Genomic DNA, 24,120 nt, shown 5'->3' on the forward strand with positions numbered 1-24,120 from the left:
ATACTTCCTTCCGTTTCTTCTACTACCTTCTAAATATACCTAGTTTCTTCTCCGTTCGTCTCCTAATCAGCTTAGTGGTACTTGAGGTTTATAGCCGGAGAATTAGTGATCCCTCGGGTGCTTTATACCTCACGTGATAAGGCGACCCCGCAATTGCGTCAGAAATAAGCCATACTGTTACACGCTCTCCTACTGTAATGCCAATAATCCCAGTGGCCATTTGTTTGTTCATCTGATCTTCTCCAGCCTCTCCACTACCGCAGATCCCCTTAGGAATATGTGGGCTTTCCGGTCATTACGCCCGACTACTGTTTTCCGCTCATCACCAGCTCGGCAAGCGCCTCGACACGTGCGTCATCAGAGCTACTACCGCTTTGGCCGTGGAGGTCAATATCAACGATTCCAGCAGGTAAAACCTTGAACCGTCACCTTTCCAAAATCATTCCTGATCCTCATTTCTTAGGCTGCTAGCATCTTTACGCGATGGAGCGCACGCCCTACATTCTATTATGAAGTAGGCGGCATCGGTGCTGCAGTTGGTGGATTTTACGTGTATCATCTTGAGGTTGATAACCCGCTCTGCATCTTCATAGGCCCACCTAACCTCACTACTACAGACTGTCCCTGTGCGTTTCTATGACTTCTGGTTATATCCACCGTATCTTTGGTGTCTGATAACCCCTAGGTCTCTGGAAGGCGCCGTTTCAATGTCGTTAGCACGAATATGGTGGAAATCACGTCTCAGCAGATGTATGCTGAAATCATGAACGAGTATCGCGCTAATATACTACCTCCACACGATAAGCGCGTCCAAATGGTCCGGCGGGTCCTTGATCGCCTCATTCCGGCCTCGGGTCTTACAGATGCGAAATGGGAAGTCAATGTGATCGACGATCCTCAAAAAAATGCATTTGTTATACCGGGGTAGACCTTAGACTCCTCTCCAGCGTCATCAAAGCTGACTTGCATTTAGAGGCAAAGTGTTTGTTTTCTCTGGGATCCTGCCTATCTGCGGCGGTGAAGATGGGTTGGCGGCGGTCCTGGGTCATGAAATTGCACACAATGTTGCGGATCATGCTGCGGAAAGAATGAGTAACAGTATCATCCTCCTTGGTTTGGCTACCCTTGTCGATTTCGCGTTGGGAGGCACTGGAGGGCTCTCGAGTATGCTGTTCGACCTCACGTTTTCGAAGCCTGGCAGCAGAGCTCAAGAGGTATGCTTGAATGCCGAGTTGTGGGTTAGGCGATCACACTAACATGTACTTTCTTCAGTCGGAAGCAGACTACATCGGACTGAGTAAAGAACTATCCATAAGCTACGTACGTTCTCGTCTGCTGACGTTTCCTAGTGATGATGGCGCAAAGCTGCTATAATCCTGAAGCAGCCGCTCAGCTTTGGGCAAGAATGGAAAAGATGGAGGAAGTTTCGATTCCACAGTTCCTCAGTACCCATCCTTCGAGCCACAATCGCGGAGATAAAATTAGGGAGTGGTGAGTACCAGCAGAGTAGGTATCATGCTTTTATGTTAACGAAATGTTAGGCTTCCGGAAGCGTTCGACAAAATGCAGGATTCAGGTTGTTCTTCGGCGCTGAACTACGGTATGTCATTCTGTTAGTTCTGCTTTTAGCTAATATTTTCTAATCCGAAACTGGCAGATGAATTTCTTCAGAAATTTAGACAAAACTCTTGGTGATGTCGACCCGTGGTTAGGAGGCAAAACGGCCTATAGATAAGATATCTAATGGATTTGTAACTTTTAGTTCTTTCCCACTGGCTATTATCATACTATTAACGTCCTTCACCTATGAGCAAAAGATCACCGTTTAACAAAGCTAGCCAATTAAAACCCGAATTCTCTAGCTGAGGAGACCTATGTGACACGCTGTTAATAATAGTCTAATTAGTCGACTTTACTAAACGGTAAACTTCGTTTATAGAAAAAGGGCGTTAGTAGTAGCAGTAAACTAAACTACTAGGACAGATAATTTAATAGCTATTTCCTAAGATATATATTATCACGAATTTCTTTTTAAAGAAATTATATTAAATAATCTAGATTAGATTACTCTAATCTATAAATTAGGACTAGAGTAGAATAGTAAGTTAAATTACTTATATTTATAATAGTATACTATATTTTAGTTATTTAATAAACGGCTATTTACCGAGATATATATTTTTTTCGTAAAATTTCTGAGATACATATAGTATTTCTAAGATACACGGTATTTTATTACGAAAATTGTATATCTAAGAAATATATTTAAAAAAAAAAGATGTGTATTTCAGATATAAATTCGAAATATTTATGTATATTAGAAAAAAATATCGAAAAATCCAGTGTATCTTAGAAATATATTTTAGAAAATTGTGTATCTTAGAAATATTTTTGTGTATCTCAGAATTTTTTTTTTAAGAAAATATATTTTTAATAAATCGAATATATTCTTAAAAAAATTAAATATATTCTTACAAAAATAATATATACTTAAAAAACAAATAAACTCCTAAACAAATACAGTCTTAAATAAATATATTTAAAAAATATATATATTCATTGAAAAAAAAAGAAGAAGAAGAAGAAGCGAAATATACTCTTAAAAAATATATTCTTAAAAAAAAACGAAACATATATCTTAGAGAGACTTTTTCGATATATATATATTTAGAAATATTAAATATATCTTAGAAATAATTTTTAAAAAATAACGGCTATTTATACAGAAATATATATATATATGTCTTAAATATTTTCTACTATAAGATATATATAATATTTTATTACTAAATTTATATATCTTAGAAATATGTTTAATGTATATATATATATATATATATATTAGAAAATAAATAAATAAATTTATCTATTTTAGAAATAAACATCGAAAAATATATATTTTATATCCTAGAAATATTTTTTTGGAAAATATATTCTTAAAATAACGAATATATTCTAAATAAAAAAAAACATTTTATATACTAGGATTACGCTATTATTATCTATATATTTCGATTTTTTAAAATATATTTAAGAATTCTTTAGAATTTATTATGAGTATATTTTAATTTTTTTTTTAAAAAAAAATTCGGTTTTTTTAACGAGTACATTTTACTTTTTTTTTTAGTAATACATTTTCTTAAAAATTATTACTAAGATGTATGTATATTTTCGATTTTTTTTTAAGATAAATATATTTTTTATAATATACTATAATATATCTATTTATAAGCGAAATATATAAAAATATATATATCTTAGAGAGACTTTTTAAATATTATATATATCTTAGGAAATATTTAAAGAAATATATATCTTGGTACTATATAGCCGAAAAAATAAATATATCTTTAAAAAAAATAAAAAATATATATCTTAGAATTTTATCAAGAGTGTATTTTACTTTTTTTTAGGAGTGTATTCTTTTTCTAATAATATATTTTACTTTTTTTAAGAAAAAAATTATTATTTAGCTTTTTTTTTAAAATACTTATTTCGCTTTTTTTTTAAAAAAAAAGAAAAAGAGATTTATTCTATTTTTTAAGAGTATATTCCTTTAAGAATATATTTGTTTTTTTTTTAAAAAAAAATTTATATATTTCGCTTTTTTTGTAGGTATATTTTAAGAATAAAACAATTTATTCTTTAAAATAAATTTATCTAAAATAGAACTATATATTATAAAAGAATATATATTACGGATTGTTTTTTAAGATAAAAAAAACTTAATACCTACTAATATAAATTAAAGTAATTTATTACTTAGATTTAGCTTAAATTCTTACTTCTTTTTATTTTCTAACTCTTAAAGCCCGCTCCAATCCGTCAAATTTTTATTAGGGAAAACTAAGGAAAATTAAATAAAATAAATAAACTTATATTTAATTTGATTTACTACTCTACCCTTACGAAAATATAATAGTTTTATTATAGATTTAGGTTAATTAGAATATAAAATAGCTTATAGCTAGCTTTAATTATTAGATTTATCTATTTTTACATAGTAGACTTTCGAAAAATTCCTAATATATATATATATAATGTTTAAGATATATATGTTCTTGAATCTAATTTCTAAAATATATTTTTTATAGTATTTTAGCTTTTAGCTTTATATAAAGTAATATATCTTTAAAATAAAAATTAAAAGTATATATATCTTGAAAAAAAAAATTCGAAAATATAAATATCTTAGTAAAAAAAATTAATTTTAAATACAGCTTAGCTTAAAAATATTTTTAGGAGTATATTTTTTTTTATAGAAAAATATATATTCGTCTTTTTTTTTTTTAAGAAAATCGAAATATTCCTAAAAAGAAAGCTAAATATATTCTTTTTTTTTTTAAAAAAAAAACGAAATATATTCTTAAAAAAAAGATACGGCTATTTACTAAGAAATATTTTTTTTTTACAAAATTTCCGAGATATATATAGTATTTCTAAGATATACATATTGAAAAAGTCTCTCTAAGATACATACTTTTTTATATATTTCGCTTATAAACAGATATATTATAGTAAATTATAAAAAATATGTGTATCTCAGAAATTTTGCGAAAAAAAGCGTGTATCTTAGAAATATATTTTTAAAAATTATGTATCTCTAAAATACTTTTATATATCTTAGAAACTAGTTCGAATAAATTGTGTATCCTAGTAATGTTTTTTTTTTAAAAAAAAAGAAAAAGATATTGCTACAAATAATAAATTTAGTCTTAAAAAAATTAATTATACTCTTAAAAAAACTAAATATACTCTTAAAAAAATATTCTTAAAAAAGCGAATATACACTTAAAAAATCGAATATACTTATAAAAAAAAATCAAATATATTCTAAATTAAAAAGATTATATATGTTCTAAATAAAAATATTATATATATTTATTATAATTACGCTATTATTATCTAATTTAATTAAGTTTAGATTCTCAAAACCTAGAATTTACAAAAATATTTAGTTTTAGTAGGATCTATATTATTAAGATTTAAAATTTATAAAAATATTTAGTTTCGTTAGGATCTATATTCTAGAACTTAAAAATATGCGATTAATTTTATAGTTTAATTATAATTAAAATTCTAAAACTTAGAACTAGACGCCTAATATTTAGTTTAGTTAGATAGGTGCCTAATATTAGGATATAAATACTAGAACCTTTCTTTCTTTCTTTTTTTATTTAAATTATCGACTATAGAGCTATTTTTAATTAGAACCGAGTTTTTAACTATAAAAGAGGTAAGAAAATAGGCCTTATTCTATATTAACTAGCGAGGAGAGTTATAGAAAATAAAACGTAGCGATTTAAAAATATTGTACTATATTTACTATAGTCTAGTAGTATATAGCTATCTATTTAAGATATATATCTTAAAAAAGAAAGATATATTTTTACTTTTTTTCTAAGAAGATATACTCCTATTTCGATTTTTTAAAGAAAATATACTAATTTATTTAATAGTCTCGACACTAGATTATCTCTATTTCTAATAGAGAATAGTAAATTAGGCTTATTTCTTAAAAAAAAGAATATTCCTATAAAGATCTTATAGAATATAAGCTCCCCTATTAATATACTTACGCTCTAGCTACTACTTTAGGACTAGATCTTATAGATTTAATTAATTTTAGCTAGAAAATCGATTCCTATAGGGTAATTTATTACCCTAAAAGATTTCTTTCTCTAAAACTATTTAATTAGCTAGAATCTAACAATACGTAGCTAAGTAAAAATAGTACTAGAAAGAGAAAGCTAGGGCGACCTCCTACTAAACGCCTACAAAAAGAAATAATAGCTAGTCGCTATAATCACCTAGCTAAAAGGTAACGCTAGGAAACCTTTAACTAGTATAGAATTAATCTTAGAAGATCGAATTTTAGGAGAACAAGGAGATAAAATTCGAGTTCTTCTAAGATAGCTCGAGAATATTCGAATTCTTCAGAAAATGTAGAAGAATTTTAAGGTTTCTCTAAAAAGTCGGCTGCAGAGAATCAGCCTAATTCTCTACAAAATTCGGCTATAGAGAATCAGTCTAATTCTTTACAAAATTCGGCTATAGAGAACCAGCCTAACTCCTAAGTTATAACGCTTTCCTAGCTTATATTTAGGTCATAGTCGCAGGAAGAAGAAGAAGAAGAAGAAGAGATTAATTTTGTATAGTTCTACTTTTAGGCGTTTAGGTATTCTATTTGGTTATTTTTCTTAAAAATATATTTCGATTTTTTTAAAAATATATTCAGTTTTTTTTTTAAGAGAATATTCGCTTTTTTAAGAATATATTTAATATTTTAAGAGTGCAATTATTATTTGTAGCAATATATTTTTTTTTAAAAAAAAATATTACTGAGATACACAATTTATTCGAACTAATTTCTGAGATACACAAAAATATTTCTAAGATACACAATTTTTTCTAAGATACACAATTTTTGAAAATATATTTTTGAGATACACATATTTTCGAATTTGATTTCTGAAATACACATGCTTTTTTTTTAAATATATTTCTGAGATACATATTTTTAGTAATAAAATACTGTGTATATAGCGCAAAACTCTGAGATAAACATATTTGTATATCTCAGAAATTTTGCGAAAAAAAAAATGTGTATCTCAGTAAATAGCCGAAAAAGATAAATATATATATTTTCTTAAAAAAAAGTAAAATATATTCTTTAAAGAGAAATACTCTTAAAATAATATCGAAATATATTATTCTTAAGAAAAAGAAGAATATGATAGTATTATTTTATTACTAAAAATATATATCTTACAAAAATATATATTTTATAAATTTAATTCGAAAATATATATCTTAGAAATATATATTAAAAATTATATATCTTAGAAATATTTTTTAGAAAATATATTCTTAATAAATCGAATATATTCTTAAAAAAATATTCTTAAAAAATATATTCTTAAAAAAATATTCTTAAAAAATATATTCTTAAAAAAAGTAAATATACTCTTAAAAAATCGAATATATTCTTAAAAAAACGAATATACCCTAAAAAAAAAATATAGTCTTAGATATATTTAAAGAAAATATATATTCTTAAAAAATATATTCTTAAAAAAGCAAAATATATTCTTTGAAAAAGCGAAATATATTCATAAAAAGTTAAAGATATTCCTAAGAAAAACAGTTTCTAAGACATATATATTTTTAAAATTTATTTCTAAGATACATATATTTTTCGATTTTATTTCTAAGATATACTATATAGTATTTCTAAGATACACGTAGTTTTCGATTTTATTTCTTAGATACACATTTTTATATTATATTATAATATATCGACATATATCATAGAAATATTTAAAATATATATATATCTTAGAGAGACTTTTTCGATACATATATATCTTAGTAATATTATATATATCTCAGAAATTATGCGATAAAAAAATATCTCTCTCAGTAAATAGCCGTATTACTAAATTACTACTAAATCTATTAGCTATTTACTAAGATTTATATTTTTTTTATCGCATAATTTCTGAGATATATATTATATTTCTAATATAAATATATTAAAAAAATTCTCTCTAAGATATATATATATATATATATCTAAATATTTCTATGATATATTTCGATATATTATAATATATTATAAAAATATATGTCTTAGAAATAAAATTCGAAAATATATATATCTTAAATTTTTTTTAAAGGAATATATTCTTTAAAAAAAATGTTCTTAAAAAAAAGCGAAATATATCCTTAAAAAAGAATATATATATATATATATATATATATATATATTAAAAAAATTTCAAGATACATATATTTTCGAATTTAATTTCTAAGATATATATTTTTTTATAGTAAATTACTATATATTGCGAAAAATTCTGAGGTACACATATTATTTCTATGAAGATAAATGTATATGTATATCTCAGTAAATAGCCGATACTAACTAATACTTAGTAGGCATTAAACTTAAGATATAGAGTATAGTAAATTATCGCTAAATTACTACTAAAATTGTCTTCCTAAGGGAGCCTAACTAGCTCTAGCTACTGTCTCGCTATACGGTTAATATAGTTTCGCGATGAGAGATATTATCTTAGAAAATATTCGACTCAACTTGTTTGACCTAATAACTAATTTGGCAATTTACTAAGATACACAACGTAACTAGTCTTACATACGATAAACTTCATAGCCTACTAGTATGATGACAATGGTCACTTCAAGTACTACCGCATATTAGACTTGGTGAATTGATGCAATAAGCGGTGGTTCCGCGGTAATAACTACTACTCTGCGCAAAGTGGAAATCCAGCAGCCACGCCTATACTCCTCACGCCCTACCTAACATGCCCCTCAATGAGCGTGTTGCGTCCAGTAATTCCACGGTCGTATGTATTTCGTTTCGCGAAGGATCCGGCACGTTCAAGCGCCGTCGCCCCAGATACCGACCACTCCCATGGTGAATGCGAGCCCACTAATGGCGGCTCTAACACTTTCGGCACGTGTGAATTTCTCCATTGCGCTCCGTACCATCTCGCCGTTGACATCTTCGCCCTTTTCTACATCAACCCAGCTCTTCTCGCCACCACCGTTGGTAGCCTCCTCTATCAAGGCATCTTCATCGTGCCTCAAAGCATAGTCGACAGCGCCGCCTGCAGCTGCGACAAGAGATGCCCAAAGCAGGTAAGGGTGTCGAGCGCGCGAGGGAGAGAGCACGAACGCAAGAGACAGGCTGGTGATGGTAGTGGCAGTGAGAAGGCGCAGGTTGCGCTTTGCGGAAGTCTGAAGAGACAGGAAAGCCGTGTAGGCGTTGGCAGCAGTAGGAAGGCCTAGGAGGGAGGGAAGCGCGGTGGCGCTGAGTGTGTAGGATACGCCCTGTGAAAGATGTGTTGTTAGGTTGCGGGGAACATTAGGTATTCTTTAGCTACGCAGATGACGTACCGTCAACAAACCGAGGCTGATCGTGCCTACAAACTTGCAGACGGCAATGGTGGGTGCCATGGTGTGCAGGTGATGAAGATGGTTCCAAAAGATTGAAAGTTGAAGAGGCCCAGCTCAAGGCGTGAGGAGGTGACGTCGGGTTGTGTTGGCGGGTCCTTGGCCACGGCGCCCCAGGGCCCCAACTCCCACCTACTCAGCTACCAGCAGCCATTCGCCCATCAGTACTGCAGTGGTCGACCTTTCAGGCCTTATGGTCCAGGTCCAATAACCCATAATCGCTTGCTGGCCCGTTAGAAGCACGCAATAGTAATCGGCTGGGTATTGTACCTCGGCCGTCGGTACTTCGTAGTCTAACTTACCCCAGACTTGCCCCGTTCTTCCCCCGTTCTCCATATTCACTAGCTCCGTCAGCCTACACCTTACCGCAACAACCTTCTTTGGCACCTGCAACACAACATGCCGTTGCCCAAGAATGAATATGTGAGCAATGTTTGGAAAGATGGCATCTTTGGTACCTGACCGCCCGTACTTCGCGCACACATGTAGAACGGCCCGAACTGACCTATAATATCTTCCCAGCCAACAAAGTGGTCTTCTGTACCGGTGGAGCTGGCACCATATGCAGCGCTCAAGTTCGGGCTCTTGTTCATCTGGGCGCGGATGCCTGCATCATCGGCCGCAATGCTGAGAAAACCGAACGGATGGCTGCAGATATCGCAACAGCACGTCCGGGCGCAAGAGTGCTGGGACTTGGGGATGTGGACGTTAGGAAACCGGAAAGCTTGCAGAGCGCTGCCGATAGATGTGTCAAAGAGCTTGGAGGTATCGACTTTGTCATGTGAGTTCCATGTCCGTCTCCGCTCTTGCGGTATTCTCTCCCCCCTTCAAATTGTAGACCATCATTCAATATATACAGACACTGATAGAACAATCGCAGCGCCGGAGCTGCGGGAAACTTCCTGGCGTCAATGGCACAGCTGTCTACCAATGCATTTAAATCCGTCATGGACATCGATGTGCTGGGCTCTTACAACACAGTCAAAGCAACAATGCCATATCTTCTAGAATCAGCAGTGAAGCACAGAACAGATGGAAAGACCCGTAAGTCTACCGAACATCGCTATCAGGGACGCGCACGTGCCTAGTATGCAATGAGCCATAATTGACAGCTTCAACTAGCCCCTGCGAATGGCACCGGTGGCCGTATCATATTTGTGTCTGCAACCATTCATTATACCGGTGCGCCTCTTCAAACCCACGTGTCTGTTGCAAAAGCCGGGGTAGATGCTCTCGCGCATGCCGTGTGCATTGAACAAGGCCCTCGTGGCATCACGTCGAATGTCATTGCACCTGGCCCCATTGGTAGTACGGAAGGCATGCAACGTCTCTCCAGAGCCGGAAGTACAGCCACACAGGGCAAAGGCCTGCCTAGCGGCCGATGGGGAACCGTGAAAGAAATTGCTGATGCTACCGTCTTTCTGTTCAGCGACGCAGGTAACTATGTGAACGGCGAAATTCTGGTCGTGGACGGCGGAGCTTGGCACATGCCCAGCACTGGACCTGGTCAGGAGTTCCAGTACCCTGATTTTTTATTAAGTGATGCAGCAGTTACAGGGGTAAAAGGTGGGAAAAAAGCGAAGCTTTGAAGGCTAAGCATCAAGAGCACATCCGGGGATACAGATGTGGATATATCATCTAGGGCCTGGGCGAGAGCTGAATTAGGAGAGACGGGCTACATGTAAAGTACTAATATATAGTCAAATCGACGCTCTTCCACAGTGGATAGTCAAGAGTTTGTATGATCGCCTTCGCTCGATACGATCAAACCCCTGCCTGCCCTGTTTGGGACGGTGGGGATCTTAAGATGGAGAAGCGAAAAACAACAAATTTCCGGAATGCTGGAACGACCTTGTAAGCAGTTGGCCAAGTCGGCCCAACAGAGATTGACGAATGGATCAATAGGCAGTCGAGGATTAGGTAGATCGGGCGGACGTCAGGATGCTACACGTCCCAGCAAGCAGCTCTACTGTGGAATGGCGGGGGATTCACATTCGCTGTGCAGCTCACCCGTGATCAACGGCAAGGATCCCACGATGCGTAGATCACGGCGACTTGGGTCTTGGGGACTTTTGGGAACGTTTGCATCTTCGAGGAAGCTGGAGCGTCAGGTGGTTGCTGGTTGCAGTTGACAAAGCAACGGGAGGCTTGCCTAGGGAGAAGGCGCCGTGCCGGCCGAGACACTAGACAGCCACACTTGTCATCGCACGGCGGCCACTTTGCGGCGATTGGGCGAGTAGGAGCAGCAAGCTTCAGACGCGGCGTGGGCCTTGAAGCAAGGTCGAGCGAGAGGCAGATCTGGCGGAGCTGGCCTCTCACTGGCTGCTTCTCCTGACGATCGAAATAACGCGGGCGGTGCAGGAGCTCATCAAACGCTGCGTGGTGTTAATTGCGCGCAAGCCACGCCGCTACGGCCGGTTGAGCCAGGTAAAGGGCGACAAGAAGATCCCCTTTGGGCCATGTGGCGGCCGCCAGGCGGCGGAAGCGGACGAGGGCCTTGCCGGAGCGAGTGAACGCTCACCAGTGCATCGTATGCAATGACAAACCTAGGCCCCCCGCATACACACGCAACGCAAGAAGGCAGATCCCGCCCCGTCAACACCTCCCAGCTCCCGTCACTCATCGCCGAGCGTGCCTTTGCGCCCTCTTCACCCTCGTTGTTGTGTTTTTGCTTCGTCGCCGCTCGTTACGCACGCACCCAACCCAACCCTCTGACCACATTGTTGTCTTGACGTCAAGACGCTCAAAGGAAACCATTGTCGAGGCGGCCGTTCCCATCCAGCGTCACAGTGCTTGGTGCGTCTTCGTATTCCGCACAACCCCCCTTCGTTTTGCGCGGCCCAGAATCGCTTCCGGCAAGGCTTGATTGCATTCGGCTGTGGTCCGCGCGCCGCGTTTCCCAGCTGTCTGTTTCGTGATCCTCACCTTCAATCTCCACACCTCTCGACCGCGTCTCTCTTACCTTTCCTGCCATCCTCTCCCGCCGGCCCCGCGCGCCATGCGACAACGGCCCAGGCTGACCCTCCTCTAAGGCTCCGTTTCTTCGCCGGGTTTGGGTCTTCTGTTGACATCCGAACACCCGACAACACCCATCTTCCGCTGGCAAGCCTCAAAGACACTCGCTCCACGCAGTCACCACTCGCCGCTCCGCCACTCTCCGCCATCCTTTCCCCAAGGCTTTGGGCCGCCAAAGCATAATCTGCCTCCTGGGGCAAGTCAAACATGCGCCTTCAACAGCCCCCCCGGCTGATCCGGGTCCTGCATCTGCTCTCGATCCTGCCGTTTTTTGTCGGTTCTGCTCAGGCTCTCACGCAGAAATACTGCTCCACCCAGAACACTGGCTCTGGCAACTCGCAGGGTGCGCTTTCTACTCCTACTCGGCCATACTCACGCTCACGTTTCTTCTAGGCACGAGCGTCTATCAAACCACCGGACTTTGCCATGACGCATGTGTTGACAAGTACGCCTTTGCTGTTATTCAGGGGAACGCTTGTTGGTGCTCCAATTACGTGCCTGCCGCCCAGTCGAGCACCGATAGCTGTGACCAGACTTGCCCAGGTTACCCTTCGGAAAACTGCGGGTCTACAGATAATAGCCTCTACGGCTACATAGCGCTTAATATTTCGCCTTCTGGTACCATAGGTGCATCCTCAAGCGCTGCTACGAGTACCTCAACTCATAAGACGAGTACGGTAAGTTAGTTATGTCGGAGCTGCTTGCATTCATGCGTTGCTGGTCTACTCATATATGAGTATTTTTTTTCTTTGCCTTTTTTTTCTTTTTCTCGTTTTTCTCCCCTACACTCAATCACTCCCCTTCCCAATTCTTCTTCTCCCTTCCCCTCCCCCATGCGTGCGCCATGGCTCTGCAGTCTTTTGGTGACCGTTCGGTGTCTGGTTTGCTGTTCTTCGTTTTGCGTGGTCGTTTTGCCGATTAGTGTTCGACATTCCTAAAAGAGACGTCCTTTAACACCTGTGCAGAGTTCGACGGCGTCGCCGAGTTCTTCTGCTCAGGCGACCACGGTGACAGCTGATCCCAAGACTATTTACCAGACGGTCACCGAATCTGCAGGGGACATCACCACCCAAGCCATACCCGTACGAACGGACCTCTTCTCGTTGTTTCATATTACTAGTCACATGACTTATGATACTGATTGTTGATCTTGCAGAAGTATAGTTCCACAACTCACCACTCGACAACCTCTGCATCAAAGACCTCAACATCGGATTCTTCATCCACTTCAGAGTCTACGTCCTCCAAGACTGCTACTCCGGTCACGCAAGTCACCTTGGTCACTGTCGGCGGCTCTGTTGTCACACAAACCGTCACCAGCACACCGGAGATTGACGGGTCTGGAAAGAAATCTAAAGGAATATCAGGTGGTGCCATTGCCGGAGCTGTGATTGGCAGTTTATTGGGACTTGCCGCCCTCTTAGCCTTCGTCTTTTTACTTCTTCGTCGTCGGCAAAACGAGAAGCAAGCACAAGATGCGGAGGCAAACGACGAAAATGGACCGCGCCGGAACGTCAGTACTATGAGCAAGACCGGCTTGTTACGGACCGGTGAAAAGGATCACGGCGCCAATCTTCCTCCTGTCAATACTCGGAACAGCTCTCACTTCGGCACCGAGTGGTCAGACACTATGACGCCAAACTCAGAAAGGCGCAACAGCCGTCCGGTCTTCCATGATCAGCGACTGAACCCTACTCCATTCGGCGTGGAGACCGGCAGTCGCTCGAGTATAATATCCTTGGATGACAATCAGGATTATACCAGGACGCTCAACGTAAGCCTTGCCGAATCTTGCGTTTTTGGACAAGAATTTTCTAACGTGGTGCTTGACAGGTGCGCAACCCCGATCCGCCTGACAGGACTTCATTCGATGCGCGATCCTCCTGGGGCAATTAATCACTGCCCACTGCTTGAAGATCAACAGGCTCGCTATTGTGCCTCGATACCAACGTTCCATTTTCATCCATATTGACGACATTAGCATTGGCGTTTGGCGTGTGATACTTCATTTGTCACTATATTGCCACGAAAACATCTTTGAAAGCACACAAGCTTCATTTTGATTCCCTGAGCAAATCCGGGTCTTGGTACCACTCTCGTTCCACTAAATACTTTTCCTTTCTTCTTCGTTGTCGTTGTGCGGAAGAGACGTACATAATTAGGAGCTTGGCAGGACGGGGTATTGATTGGCGGTGGCGATAGGAGCAAGGAGGGTCTTGGGCTTTGGCGCTCAAAAGCAAACATTCTTACAACTAAATGTGGACGGTCGCCCTGGCCCTGGGTCACGAGGCAGGTTTGGAAGTGCGTCCGGTGGCGGCCCCCACCCCCCCCCCCCCCCCCCCCCCCCCAAAAAAAAAAAAAAAAAATAAAATAAAATAGAAAATAAAACAAACAGGAAAAGGAAATATTGCTATAATAAAAACAACTTTGGACAGAGTCGTGCATGGCTCGCAGCTATTCGAATTGAACAATGTGACTATGGCTCGGCTGCGGACAGGGATCTTTGGGTGATGACGCCGCAGGTGCCGAACCCTGCGACTGCGAAGCTTTTGCGGCTCCATCACCAGACTCGTCCATTCACTCGCACGAGAATGCGCCGTTGAACCGCCTCTGCTCCGCTTGTGTCAGCACACCATGTCTTCTTGGATATCACGAAGTACTTCTTCGCACAATGCTCAATTAGCCGCAACTGCTGTTGCTTCTGGCGCTCTCGCCGCTGGGCTGGTGCTAGGATTTCAGACAGTCAGGCGGAAGCGCGAAGTTGACCGCGTGAAAGCACATATTCCTGACATCAGTCAAGAGCATGCTGCTACAAGGGTGCGTACAACATCCATCCGCTACCCGATCAAACTGCGCTCTAACATTGCTCCGCGAAGTAAAGCTTACCGAGTACGGTGCTGCGGCCGATGTGTTTGCGCCCACAAAAGAAGACGAGCGAAGTGTTGCGTTAGCAATTAGAGCCCGCTCTGGCGACTACGATGATGGTACGATTGAGCCTCGGGTATACAAGCTCGATTTACTGACTGAGCCATTAGACCTGATCCTGGAACAGCTTGCGCGCAACCGCGTTTTTCTCACCGACGAGGGCCTTGCTAAGCTGCGCTCTTCCTTCGTCATCGTCGTCGGCTGCGGCGGTGTTGGTTCCCATGCGGTTGCCGCCCTCGCTCGGTCTGGCGTCTCCAAGTTGCGTCTCATCGATTTTGACCAGGTTACATTGTCCTCATTGAACAGACACGCATTGGCGACGTTGGCAGATGTCGGGACACCAAAGGTGCATTGCATCCGGAAGAGATTGGAACAAGTTGTCCCCTGGACACACTTTGATTGTTGGAATGAGTTGTTCAACGAGCAATCTGCGGAGCGACAACTTGCCGACATGGATGGACAAAAGCCGGATTTCGTAATTGATGCCATCGACAACATTGACAGCAAGGTTGCCCTGCTCGCTTATTGCCATAAAAACGGTATCAAAGTCATCTCGTCAATGGGTGCAGGGTGCAAATCGGACCCGACGAGAGTGTTCCTTGGTGACATATCCGCCAGCACTGAAGATCCCCTCTCCAGGTCTACGCGGAGAAGGCTGCGTGCCATGGGTATCAAGGATGGCGTACCAGTCGTCTTCTCCACCGAGAAGACAGCTCCGGGTAAAGCTCAACTCCTTCCACTCCCTGAAGAGGAGTACAACAAGGGTAGCGTGGGCGAGCTTGGGGTATTACCCGAGTTTCGAGTCCGCATATTGCCTGTACTTGGAACCATGCCAGCCATGTTTGGACTTTCAGTCGCAAACCACGTCATTCTAAAAATCACCGGCTATCCTCATGACTACTTGCCGTCAAAGTCTCGGGACAAGATGTACGATGGCATGCTCGGCGCCTTACAAGGCTTGGAGGAGAGGTTAGCAAGACACCGTGGGGTGGATGCCGTAGGCCTCCGTATTCCCATCACGCAAGATGATGTTGGGTATCTTGTGGAAGAGGTTTACAGGGGTCGTAGCGTAGTCACCGGGCTGGCTACTAGGTTAGCTCTCACGAGATGGAGGGCACCTCCCGAGGGCTTCGTGGACAACAGGTTTCCTGGACAGAACAACTCGCTGCTGCATATAAGGGATTTGGTGTGCATGACCAAAGAGGAGGCTACGAGGCACGAAAAAGAAGTTTTGAAGGGCGACAAACAGCCCGAAGACATCTACGACAAAGAGGTTGTAGAACTAGTCGAAGCGAGACTGCAAGAAGAAGAGGTATTCCAAAGATATCGATGATCGTGGTATCTTTCGAGAGATGATGCCCACAAAACGCTAGATTCCAACTTTCACCAACCGTTTTGCATTGCGTACCTGACACGTTGTAGGAAATCAAATATCTAGAAGGGTGTAGACAGTGATGGTAAATAAACTCGTTTTTCTTTTAAGGTTAGTCCATTTCACTGTTAATTGTAGACATCCAAGCCGACCACGCGCACAACAATTCTTAAGCAGTGCATCTTTCCCAAGGCTCGCGATAGACCAAGCCCATTCCCTTGAAGACGGCTCTTTCAGCGTCTTCCCAGGTTCCTTCAACGCCCCGGGGCCCTTCCAATTCGACAACTTCTCCGGTATATCTGTCTCGTACTCCACTGCTATCGAACTTCCACCCCTTTACGTTTTTCGCATACCGCCTTAGATCTCGCTGGAATGTTGTTCCGCCACTCCAGCCTGTAATGGCACAGCCGACGGTTCGCCAGGGTGATGCAATAATATCCACCCTACGGTGGATGTTTGGATTCTTCGCCTTGGGGTTGGTAGCAAGGTCCTTCTTTTGGGTAGGCCAGACCGGGTCTTGCCATACAACGAGAGCTTTATCGAGGGTATCAAAGCCATGTCCACCCCCGCCGGCGGCGCGAAAAGGGAGAGTCGACTGTCCGCGTTCGGTACCTTTCAAGCTGAGTAGTAGCGTGTGCGTGATCCATTGTTCAGTTTCGAGGCTGGCGACAATGTCAGTGATGATATTGGCCGTTGCTGCGAGGTCTCTGTGAGATACGATGACGTCGACGTCGCCGGCTTCAGCATTTCCTCTTCTATACCCGCCAACGACCACTACTTCCACTCCTTCGTATCGGACCTTTACCGCATGTTCTCTGACCTTGGCTGCAATGAATTCCACTTCAGGTCGTGGAATCTTCGTCAAGAACTCATCGTAGTACTTGACGCCAATCTGTTGTACTCTGCTCAATGCACTCCAGCCATATTCGACAATATCGTCCAAGTCTCTCCACCCCTTATCACAAAGGAACCCACGAGCTGTTGTTGCCCCAACGCCCCATATGTCGTAGAAGAGACGCAAAACTCTCATGTCTTCATCCTCTTCCGCTTCCTCGACCGCTTTAATTTTGCCATCGTTGTTTTTCCATTCAACCCAAAGATTGGCGATTTTGGTATCGCATCCTGGCAAGGCTAAAATTTCACGGGCGGTAGAGAAGGGGAATCGGTATGCCGCGATTGAAGCAATCGAGGTACTATAAGCCCGGACACCTATCTCATCGCCACTGAGCAGACGCGCTAGTCTTATCTTCTTCAGCTCTTCTATAAAAGAGCCATTTGCCGGATTTGCTGTTGTAGACCGCTCGCATGCATATTTGACTCGTTTTTTTACCCATTCGGGAGGCTCAGGAATATCACTTCCTACACCTTCATACTCGCTCGTCGTTTGCTGAAGAAGTGCAACTTTGTTTGGTGAATGGTGATCGGCAGTTTTGTTGGTCGAAGCAAACGACCGGCCTCCGAACCTGTGTTGACCGCGGTTGACTGAACTGTAGTGCGTGAGGCCCTGACGCCGACCAGGACTGGAGGGTGCATCGGATTTTGCTCTTTCCAGAATATCTTGCGTTGTGCGCGGCTTCTCGGGTTGCCTGCTCTGCAATTCAGGTGCCAAATGTGGCAACTTGTTTACCGGAGATTGCTGTAGTGAAGGTGACACCGATGCTCGAGTGGATCGGTCTATAGGCTTCCCTTGGTATGTAATATAATTTTTCAAGGGAAGAAGTTTCCCCAACCCTTTAGAGTCTTCCAGCCAAGCTAACTTGACGACTGTGATATTATTCAAGAAATCATCTATTGGAAAGGGTGTCTGGGTGTGAGTTGTTTCGCCGTGGCTCTCGAATGTTCGGTCTTCATCATCGGTAGTCGAATCACCCTCCACTCCGGCTGTCTTCCTGCGCTTCCTTGGAGGTTCGGAGCGGAAATTCTTTGGCGAGCTTGGGGGCAGCGTTACTTCTTCGGTCCACAACTGTCGAGAACGGAGCTCCAACTCTGCACGCCGCTTGGTACCGACCCTGCCGAGGACCAGTTTAGCCTCGGCTACATTATATGTCAAGAGCGCGCCGTTTTCTGTCAGCCAGTCTTCAAGTCGTTGGAGTTCCCCATCAGCCAAATGAGTAGGCAAGATAAACATTGGCGGTAAAACACCCAAGTCCAATGAGGAAGGTATTCGTGGAGGTGAGGATGCAGCCAGAGGAGGGAATGACATGTCAAGGGGTTAAGTCTGAGAAGCAAGCAAGAAGGACCCCTCAATCTGTCAGCTCTGTGGATTGCATGGAACAGACAGGAAGAGCAAAAGAGCTAGGCTTACGTCACAGACCGATCCGGGATTTTTAAATTCCGGGTAACATCCACGCGCAAATAACATCGCCGGTGTCTCGAGGTAGGAGTATTTGTAAGTCTCAACGGGGGTTTACTAGAACCCACTATAAAAACAAATCCTTTGATTAGCCTTTCGATCAAACTACAGTCCTATCTTCCTAGTGTTATGGTATTTTTAGGAGTTAAGGAAATTTCTACCTTACCAACGACTACTTCGTAGCCTTAGCTATCGATATTTATAACTAACTACTATAGGTGGATACGATAAGATGGACCAAAATACTGTCAAGTGAGATGTCCTGCTATTTTGTTCCCAGAATTTTCATGCAGGCTGCACCGTGAGTTCAAGTTGATTGAGTATCAAACAAAGAATTGTAAACTGCATACCCTTACAAAAAGCCATGATAAATGAAACTTTGAGACGAAGCCTGGTCGATTCAAAAGCCTTGTTCCAAATGCCATCTCTTTTCCCATCTTGGGTACATCGGGTATTCCTCCAATGTGTGCTCGTCCCAATTTTCGGGTATCATGCCTTTCTGGATTTGCTCTTTTCTATATGCTTCCAACGCGGGAACCACAACGTGCTCAGTGTGCCAGGTGTTTTTGTACTCCATCAAATTCTTTTTGCCATTCTTTAGAATCCTCAAAAGCAGTGATGGGATATAAGGTTCCTCACGGAAAGCCTCTACCGGAGTAAACAAGGCTTTGAAGTTGAAGACTATTGCTCCAGAGAGCGGTAGTCGCCGGAGTGTTTGCCAGTCCACTCGCAGATGCATTCGAGAGATGTCCAAGCTGGGGTCCTGTACCTCGCGATACTTTTCATGCGGATCGCCAGCAGGCATGTACAGGGGCTCGTCCACTTCCAAACCCCATGAGCCGCGTTGGATGGCTTTGTCAGTGGGTTTCTTTGCAAAGTATCTATGATAGATCAGCTAATGTTATCACGTCTTTGTATGAGAACCAGGCTTACCTGTCCATAGAAAACCGCATCTTTTCTTTGTAATCCGGAATGGGTTGATGAATCTCGTCCAGCCGCATACCCAACTTGACTCCCAAGTCCCATCCCAGTGAGCTGCAAATTACGCCCGCACGCAAATAGTAATATCCAGTCTTGTCGTCTCTCAAAGTAATACCGAAATCTTCGGGAATGTTGTTGAGAATGGTATGGAGGGGATGTTCTTGCTTCAGGTTAGACTGCGTCCGGAGTATGTCGTTGTGGAAGATCATTTCGCACTTGTCCAATCGGAAATAATGCGGATACCTGGCGCAGAGAAACTCAAGGCACATCTCCATCAACTCCTTGCAAGCCAGTTCTGATCCGGGAAGGCTATCAAGAACACGCTTGCCGTGTTTGGCGAAGAGGTCTTGTCGTTGTTTAACACGGTTGACGTAGGTGTTTTCAAGCTCCAACCACCAGTCAGAATCCATCTTACTGAATGCTGTAAGACGTTAGTACAACCCAAGCTTTAGAAAACTGGTATTAACATACACATTGTCTGGTGGTAAGCCCATCGTAGAGGTCTGTATGGCTTTGCTTTTGCTCTTTTGACGTCGAACTCCGGATATGGCTTTGGGAGAGGGACGCCACTGAGCGCTGCATAGTCCGGAAAATCACCAAGTGATCTGACCTCCTCAACAGAGAACCCGGTCGGTGTGAAGGCTGTTCCTTCCGCGGTTGAAAAGTTGGCATCAATGGCTAATGGAGTTTGTTGACATCCGGCTGATTGGCTCAAATAGTTCAGGGAATACTTAGACTTCTCTGCAATATCGGGCCTGACCTCATCGAGTATGAACCGGCGCGATGGTGGAAATGTGTCGACGTAATCCGGGGAGGACGAGTTGCTGCTGTCCTTCTTTTCTTGCGACAAAAACCGTGGCGGAGTCGACGCACCGGATGATCGTCGGCGGTGGAGACTCAGTCGGGAAAGAAGAATGCCGCGCTGTTGCTTACTGACTGAGAGGTATGAGATGGAGCTGACAAGGAAAGCCACCGCAAGTGCAAGAAGTATAATGCCACCCATATTTTGATTGACTCAAGGTCGCTGAGAATAGTAGGGCGAGCGAGAATGTAGGAGAGTGGAGAAAGAGGAAGCCTTGGCGATAACGGCTTTCTAAAAAGCTTGCGAATACAGACTTTTGTTGTAAGGTCCAGTGTTGTGTTCTGCCGTAGACGTTTTTTATAAGTCTCTATCGACGCAGGAGGCAAACTCCCGTGTAAATGGTCATAGCAAAGCTGGCAGAAGCTTATCTCCAAGAGATGCGGGGTCCTAAGAGGCTTTAGATAGGAAGAAAGGTACGCTTTGCGAAGCAGGAAAATCAGATCCTCTTGAATGCCAAAGAGGGTCATCTGCGGCGTGGGATACGGGCATGATGCGCGCGAGACAGCATGGGAGTGGAATTTCTATCCAGAAGGGGTAGACGTGCACCAAGCCGAGGATGTAGACGATTTCGCCGCATATGTCGGCTTCTATTTCCAACGCCTTGCTGTGACATTCAGCCAGGCGATAGAGTTGAGCTGGAAGTGGTTTAGCCCACAAAAGCCACTATGCCCTGTTTAGTATACAAATCCCAACCCCACCGCGACTATCGATTGGGTATATCGTTATCAAACACTTACAGCTGTCCATGATGGTTAATAAAGCATGACACTTGGGACTTGTCTGTGTCTGGCTGCCGCAGTTAACTTACTTAATTCCCATTTTTCTTCAACTACTTGCTGTCGGTCTTTATCTTTACGCCGATCTCACACGCCTCAGTATAGTCGTACAATGTTCACTGGCTGCTGAGCATGATCTGTACGGCTTACCCCTCTAAATACTACAGGTATGAATTAGCAGAGATCACGAGAAAACTCACTGGATGGGTTTAGAGCAGAAAGTACCCCAGGCCGGAACAAGTCGGTTTGTAGGGTATTGCACCGAGATAGGCAAGTTGCCACCCGTCTCTTACCCGGAAATTATAGTAGGTGACTACTGACGCGACTGATCAGGCAATAGCTAATGCTCCAAACTTAAGGGTGTTTCGTCGAGGCATCCAAGACTGGCCCTTCTCAACCCTGGAAACCAAGCAACTTAGATGTTCTTTGAGCTAGTTTGTGATCAGTTTCTCATAATTGACCAAAATCCAGTCCAGGTGCTAAACATACAAGCCGGCTGGGATGACCTATGAACACCTCACTTTAAATTGTGAAAACATATCAACCAAAAGTTCTAGGTTCGTTGATGTCATCCACTAGCCTGTCTTTGCGTATTCCATTTTGTTTGCAAGTAGTACCAGACGGTTCTTAGAGGAATAACAAATTGTTATGTTTGTCTTTCCCACTTGCTTCAGTAGCTAGTAATTTACTACAAGGTAATGACGACCTTCTTCGCTGAGACACCAGCTTTCTGCTTGTCCAAACCGTCTTGAATTTTCTCCAAGCCAGAGCCTACAACAAGCGGGTCGGGCTTTGCCTGTAAACGGCCACTTGCCAGAGCTTCAGGGACATATTCACGCCATATAGCGTTACCCACTTCTTTGTGTTCAGACGCAATGGTGATAGCGAAAACTAGAAACGATATCAGTTGACGGCATAAAGACAAAAAAGATTTGGTTGTGCAAGGAAAAGGTCTCCGTGTTCGAAAAGAAATACTTACCGCCCTGTGCCTGTGCGCTCTTAGGCAAATCATCCGGAGGAGTAAGCACGCAGGCTATCTTTCCGCCACCCAGCTTGTCAACGATTGTGCCGATATGCTTGAAAGTGTCCGGAGTAGAGATAGAGTCGTAAACACCGGCAAAATCACCCTCTTTCAAGGCGGCTACGACATCGTCCTCCACGCTGGGGGAGTTATAGTCGATGACTTTGCTCGCGCCTAGCGACTTCACATAATCGTGATTGCGGCTTGAAGCGGTAGCCACGACTTGTACGCCAGAAGCTGCAGCAAGCTGCACCGCAGTGCCACCGACAGACGAGGCGCCACCCCAAACGAGGATCGACTTGCCCGTTGGTTTCGCATCCTTTGACGGGTATGGGAGGGCAAGGTGCGGCTTCTGATACAAGCCGGCAGCAGCGGTTGAAATAGCGAGAGGAAGTACAACGGCTTGGCCGAAGCTCAGGGAATCCGGGATCGGTGACACGAGGATCTCGGCACAGACGGTGTATTGTTGGAATGCAGCGTGCTTTGTTTCGCCAGTACCTAGTCCGTGGCAATGGCTATTCGGACATAAACGTTAGTTGTCCTCATCGCCACAGTATGATTCTAGTGATCAATGCACCCACCCGATGACACGTTGACCCTTGTGTAGGCGAGTGACACCTTCTCCCACCTCTTCAATGATACCGGCAACGTCTGTTCCAAGGATGTTGGGATAAGATTTGATGACGAAGTCTAATTCACTGTGAGCACGGATTGCCGAAGCTTCACTGAACAAGCATACCGTAGTCCTGTGCAGCGTCAGCAGAGTTAGAGTTGCATGGTTTCCCATGGACATACCTGAACCTTCCAATCAACAGGGTTGACGGCCACAGCCTGATTCTTTATGACGACCTCCCCCGCCTCCGCCTTCGGTTCAGGCGCCTCGTCGACCTTGAGGGGCTTAGCCTTGCCGGCAGTGATCCAAGCTGCTTGGTTCTTGACCATGTTGGATTTAAAAGGCGAGTATAGTAGTAGTAGGTGTAGAGTGGCAAGTGGTGACGGAAACGTAACAGAAGTGTAGGAATATATGCGGGGTTGACGTTCAGGATTGTTAAGCACGAATTGCTAAGCATGCACGGCATGGTGCTGACGCCATTTCGGACTTAGATCAATTCCTAACCCCGCCACACGCCCCGCCAGCACCTGCCTGGGGTCCCGCGGTGGCGGCAGCGCCGCGCGCGGCACAGCGACATTCATTGTAACGAAAAGCAGGCCTAGCGCCTTCCTATCTAGGCAACAGAAGGTGGAGAGATGTGTGGTCTTTTAACACCTTGATTGCCCAAAACGGCATTCCAAGCGCATATGGACTACCTTACAGCATAGAAGGAACTGTCGACAGCGTCCAATCACTGCCGCAACAATGTCGCAACAATGCCGCAGCAGTGCCGACAGGATCGGGCACCGGCAGCGGCGATTTGCCAATTTCATCCTTACCCGCCAGCTACCCGTCCAGCCGTCAGCCACCCGCTGCTGACAGGTACTGCTGCATGACGACTGGTCAGCCTCGGACGGGAACAGCAATGCAAAGTGCGACTGAAAAAGAAGACCATCTGCCCGCATAGAGAGCACTCATACAGGAACAAAAAGCGATGATGTTCTAACTAGGAGCTGTCGGTAGATTCGGAAGCGGCGGATTCGACCGCAAGGGATGTGGATGATCATAAGGCCAGAACGAAAAACTCTTCAGTGGACTTCTGACGGCAGATTCGTTTTCCTCACAGCGAGAGGAACGAGAGGAACGCTCGGTAATGACCGGCCAGAGCCTGTCCGGCCTAGAGGAACAATGTTCCCAGATGATGCTTGGATGCGCTGCATGTCCAGTAGAGAGCTGTTTCC

The 24,120-nt window shown here is 42.6% G+C and overlaps 8 protein-coding genes across 8 annotated transcripts; 4 read left to right on the top strand and 4 right to left on the bottom strand.

The window, feature by feature from the left end:
* Nucleotides 1-208: 208 nt before the first annotated feature.
* Nucleotides 209-1,839, top strand: K452DRAFT_267196 (uncharacterized protein). Its single transcript, XM_033538831.1, has 9 exons — nt 209-409; nt 464-565; nt 618-626; nt 686-924; nt 974-1,214; nt 1,273-1,297; nt 1,350-1,491; nt 1,542-1,600; nt 1,658-1,839. Exons 1-9 carry the CDS (start codon nt 278-280, stop codon nt 1,693-1,695), a joined length of 987 nt encoding a protein of 328 aa, XP_033399781.1. The 5' UTR covers nt 209-277; the 3' UTR covers nt 1,696-1,839.
* A 6,567-nt stretch (nt 1,840-8,406) lies between these two features.
* K452DRAFT_306702 (uncharacterized protein) lies at nt 8,407-8,985 on the bottom strand (the record flags this gene model as incomplete). Its single annotated transcript, XM_033543010.1, has 2 exons — nt 8,407-8,859; nt 8,926-8,985. The coding sequence occupies 2 exons, from the start codon at nt 8,983-8,985 to the stop codon at nt 8,407-8,409; spliced, it is 513 nt and encodes a 170-aa protein (XP_033399782.1).
* Nucleotides 8,986-9,381: 396 nt separating this feature from the next.
* On the top strand, nt 9,382-10,571 carry K452DRAFT_223725 (uncharacterized protein; the record flags this gene model as incomplete). The annotated part of the gene is made up of 4 exons (XM_033536641.1): nt 9,382-9,436; nt 9,505-9,763; nt 9,863-10,026; nt 10,105-10,571. 4 exons carry the CDS (start codon nt 9,382-9,384, stop codon nt 10,569-10,571), a joined length of 945 nt encoding a protein of 314 aa, XP_033399783.1.
* Nucleotides 10,572-12,023: 1,452 nt separating this feature from the next.
* K452DRAFT_152430 (uncharacterized protein) lies at nt 12,024-12,815 on the top strand. The gene is made up of 2 exons (XM_033535549.1): nt 12,024-12,340; nt 12,391-12,815. Exons 1-2 carry the CDS (start codon nt 12,205-12,207, stop codon nt 12,681-12,683), a joined length of 429 nt encoding a protein of 142 aa, XP_033399784.1. The 5' UTR covers nt 12,024-12,204; the 3' UTR covers nt 12,684-12,815.
* Nucleotides 12,816-14,621: 1,806 nt separating this feature from the next.
* Nucleotides 14,622-16,401, top strand: K452DRAFT_152440 (uncharacterized protein). The gene is made up of 2 exons (XM_033535550.1): nt 14,622-14,981; nt 15,033-16,401. The coding sequence occupies exons 1-2, from the start codon at nt 14,801-14,803 to the stop codon at nt 16,253-16,255; spliced, it is 1,404 nt and encodes a 467-aa protein (XP_033399785.1). The 5' UTR covers nt 14,622-14,800; the 3' UTR covers nt 16,256-16,401.
* Nucleotides 16,402-16,463: 62 nt separating this feature from the next.
* On the bottom strand, nt 16,464-18,515 carry K452DRAFT_267205 (uncharacterized protein; the record flags this gene model as incomplete). Its single annotated transcript, XM_033538832.1, has 1 exon — nt 16,464-18,515. Exon 1 carries the CDS (start codon nt 18,495-18,497, stop codon nt 16,464-16,466), a length of 2,034 nt encoding a protein of 677 aa, XP_033399786.1. The 5' UTR covers nt 18,498-18,515.
* A 230-nt stretch (nt 18,516-18,745) lies between these two features.
* K452DRAFT_246230 (uncharacterized protein) lies at nt 18,746-20,980 on the bottom strand. Its single transcript, XM_033538009.1, has 3 exons — nt 20,100-20,980; nt 19,581-20,049; nt 18,746-19,528 (listed from the first exon to the last, which is right to left on the bottom strand). Exons 1-3 carry the CDS (start codon nt 20,629-20,631, stop codon nt 19,048-19,050), a joined length of 1,482 nt encoding a protein of 493 aa, XP_033399787.1. The 5' UTR covers nt 20,632-20,980; the 3' UTR covers nt 18,746-19,047.
* An 839-nt stretch (nt 20,981-21,819) lies between these two features.
* On the bottom strand, nt 21,820-23,279 carry K452DRAFT_246233 (uncharacterized protein). Its single transcript, XM_033538010.1, has 5 exons — nt 23,083-23,279; nt 23,027-23,033; nt 22,869-22,977; nt 22,246-22,802; nt 21,820-22,157 (listed from the first exon to the last, which is right to left on the bottom strand). The coding sequence occupies exons 1-5, from the start codon at nt 23,227-23,229 to the stop codon at nt 21,955-21,957; spliced, it is 1,023 nt and encodes a 340-aa protein (XP_033399788.1). The 5' UTR covers nt 23,230-23,279; the 3' UTR covers nt 21,820-21,954.
* Nucleotides 23,280-24,120: the final 841 nt, after the last annotated feature.

Source organism: Aplosporella prunicola (genome assembly GCF_010093885.1).
Source record: "Aplosporella prunicola CBS 121167 unplaced genomic scaffold K452scaffold_7, whole genome shotgun sequence".
Lineage (NCBI taxonomy): Eukaryota > Fungi > Ascomycota > Dothideomycetes > Botryosphaeriales > Aplosporellaceae > Aplosporella > Aplosporella prunicola.

What these genes read in the sequence shown, in the direction of transcription:
- K452DRAFT_152440 (XM_033535550.1), top strand. Translation starts at nt 14,801, where the DNA reads ATGCTGCTACAAGGGTGCGTACAACATCCATCCGCTACCCGATCAAAC. An exon ending in CTCTGGCGACTACGATGATG is followed by an intron (nt 14,982 to 15,032) that starts GTACGATTGAGC and finishes CTGAGCCATTAG; the next exon opens with ACCTGATCCTGGAACAGCTT.
- K452DRAFT_246233 (XM_033538010.1), bottom strand. Translation starts at nt 23,229, where the DNA reads ATGGTCAAGAACCAAGCAGCTTGGATCACTGCCGGCAAGGCTAAGCCC. An exon ending in AAGGGTCAACGTGTCATCGG is followed by an intron (nt 22,803 to 22,868) that starts GTGGGTGCATTG and finishes ATGTCCGAATAG; the next exon opens with CCATTGCCACGGACTAGGTA. An exon ending in GAGCGCACAGGCACAGGGCG is followed by an intron (nt 22,158 to 22,245) that starts GTAAGTATTTCT and finishes TATCGTTTCTAG; the next exon opens with TTTTCGCTATCACCATTGCG.
- K452DRAFT_152430 (XM_033535549.1), top strand. Translation starts at nt 12,205, where the DNA reads ATGCGCCTTCAACAGCCCCCCCGGCTGATCCGGGTCCTGCATCTGCTC. An exon ending in TGGCTCTGGCAACTCGCAGG is followed by an intron (nt 12,341 to 12,390) that starts GTGCGCTTTCTA and finishes CGTTTCTTCTAG; the next exon opens with GCACGAGCGTCTATCAAACC.
- K452DRAFT_267196 (XM_033538831.1), top strand. Translation starts at nt 278, where the DNA reads ATGTGGGCTTTCCGGTCATTACGCCCGACTACTGTTTTCCGCTCATCA. An exon ending in CTGGCAGCAGAGCTCAAGAG is followed by an intron (nt 1,215 to 1,272) that starts GTATGCTTGAAT and finishes TACTTTCTTCAG; the next exon opens with TCGGAAGCAGACTACATCGG. An exon ending in TTCTTCGGCGCTGAACTACG is followed by an intron (nt 1,601 to 1,657) that starts GTATGTCATTCT and finishes CGAAACTGGCAG; the next exon opens with ATGAATTTCTTCAGAAATTT.
- K452DRAFT_246230 (XM_033538009.1), bottom strand. Translation starts at nt 20,631, where the DNA reads ATGGGTGGCATTATACTTCTTGCACTTGCGGTGGCTTTCCTTGTCAGC. An exon ending in GGCTTACCACCAGACAATGT is followed by an intron (nt 20,050 to 20,099) that starts GTATGTTAATAC and finishes AACGTCTTACAG; the next exon opens with CATTCAGTAAGATGGATTCT. An exon ending in ATGCGGTTTTCTATGGACAG is followed by an intron (nt 19,529 to 19,580) that starts GTAAGCCTGGTT and finishes GATCTATCATAG; the next exon opens with ATACTTTGCAAAGAAACCCA.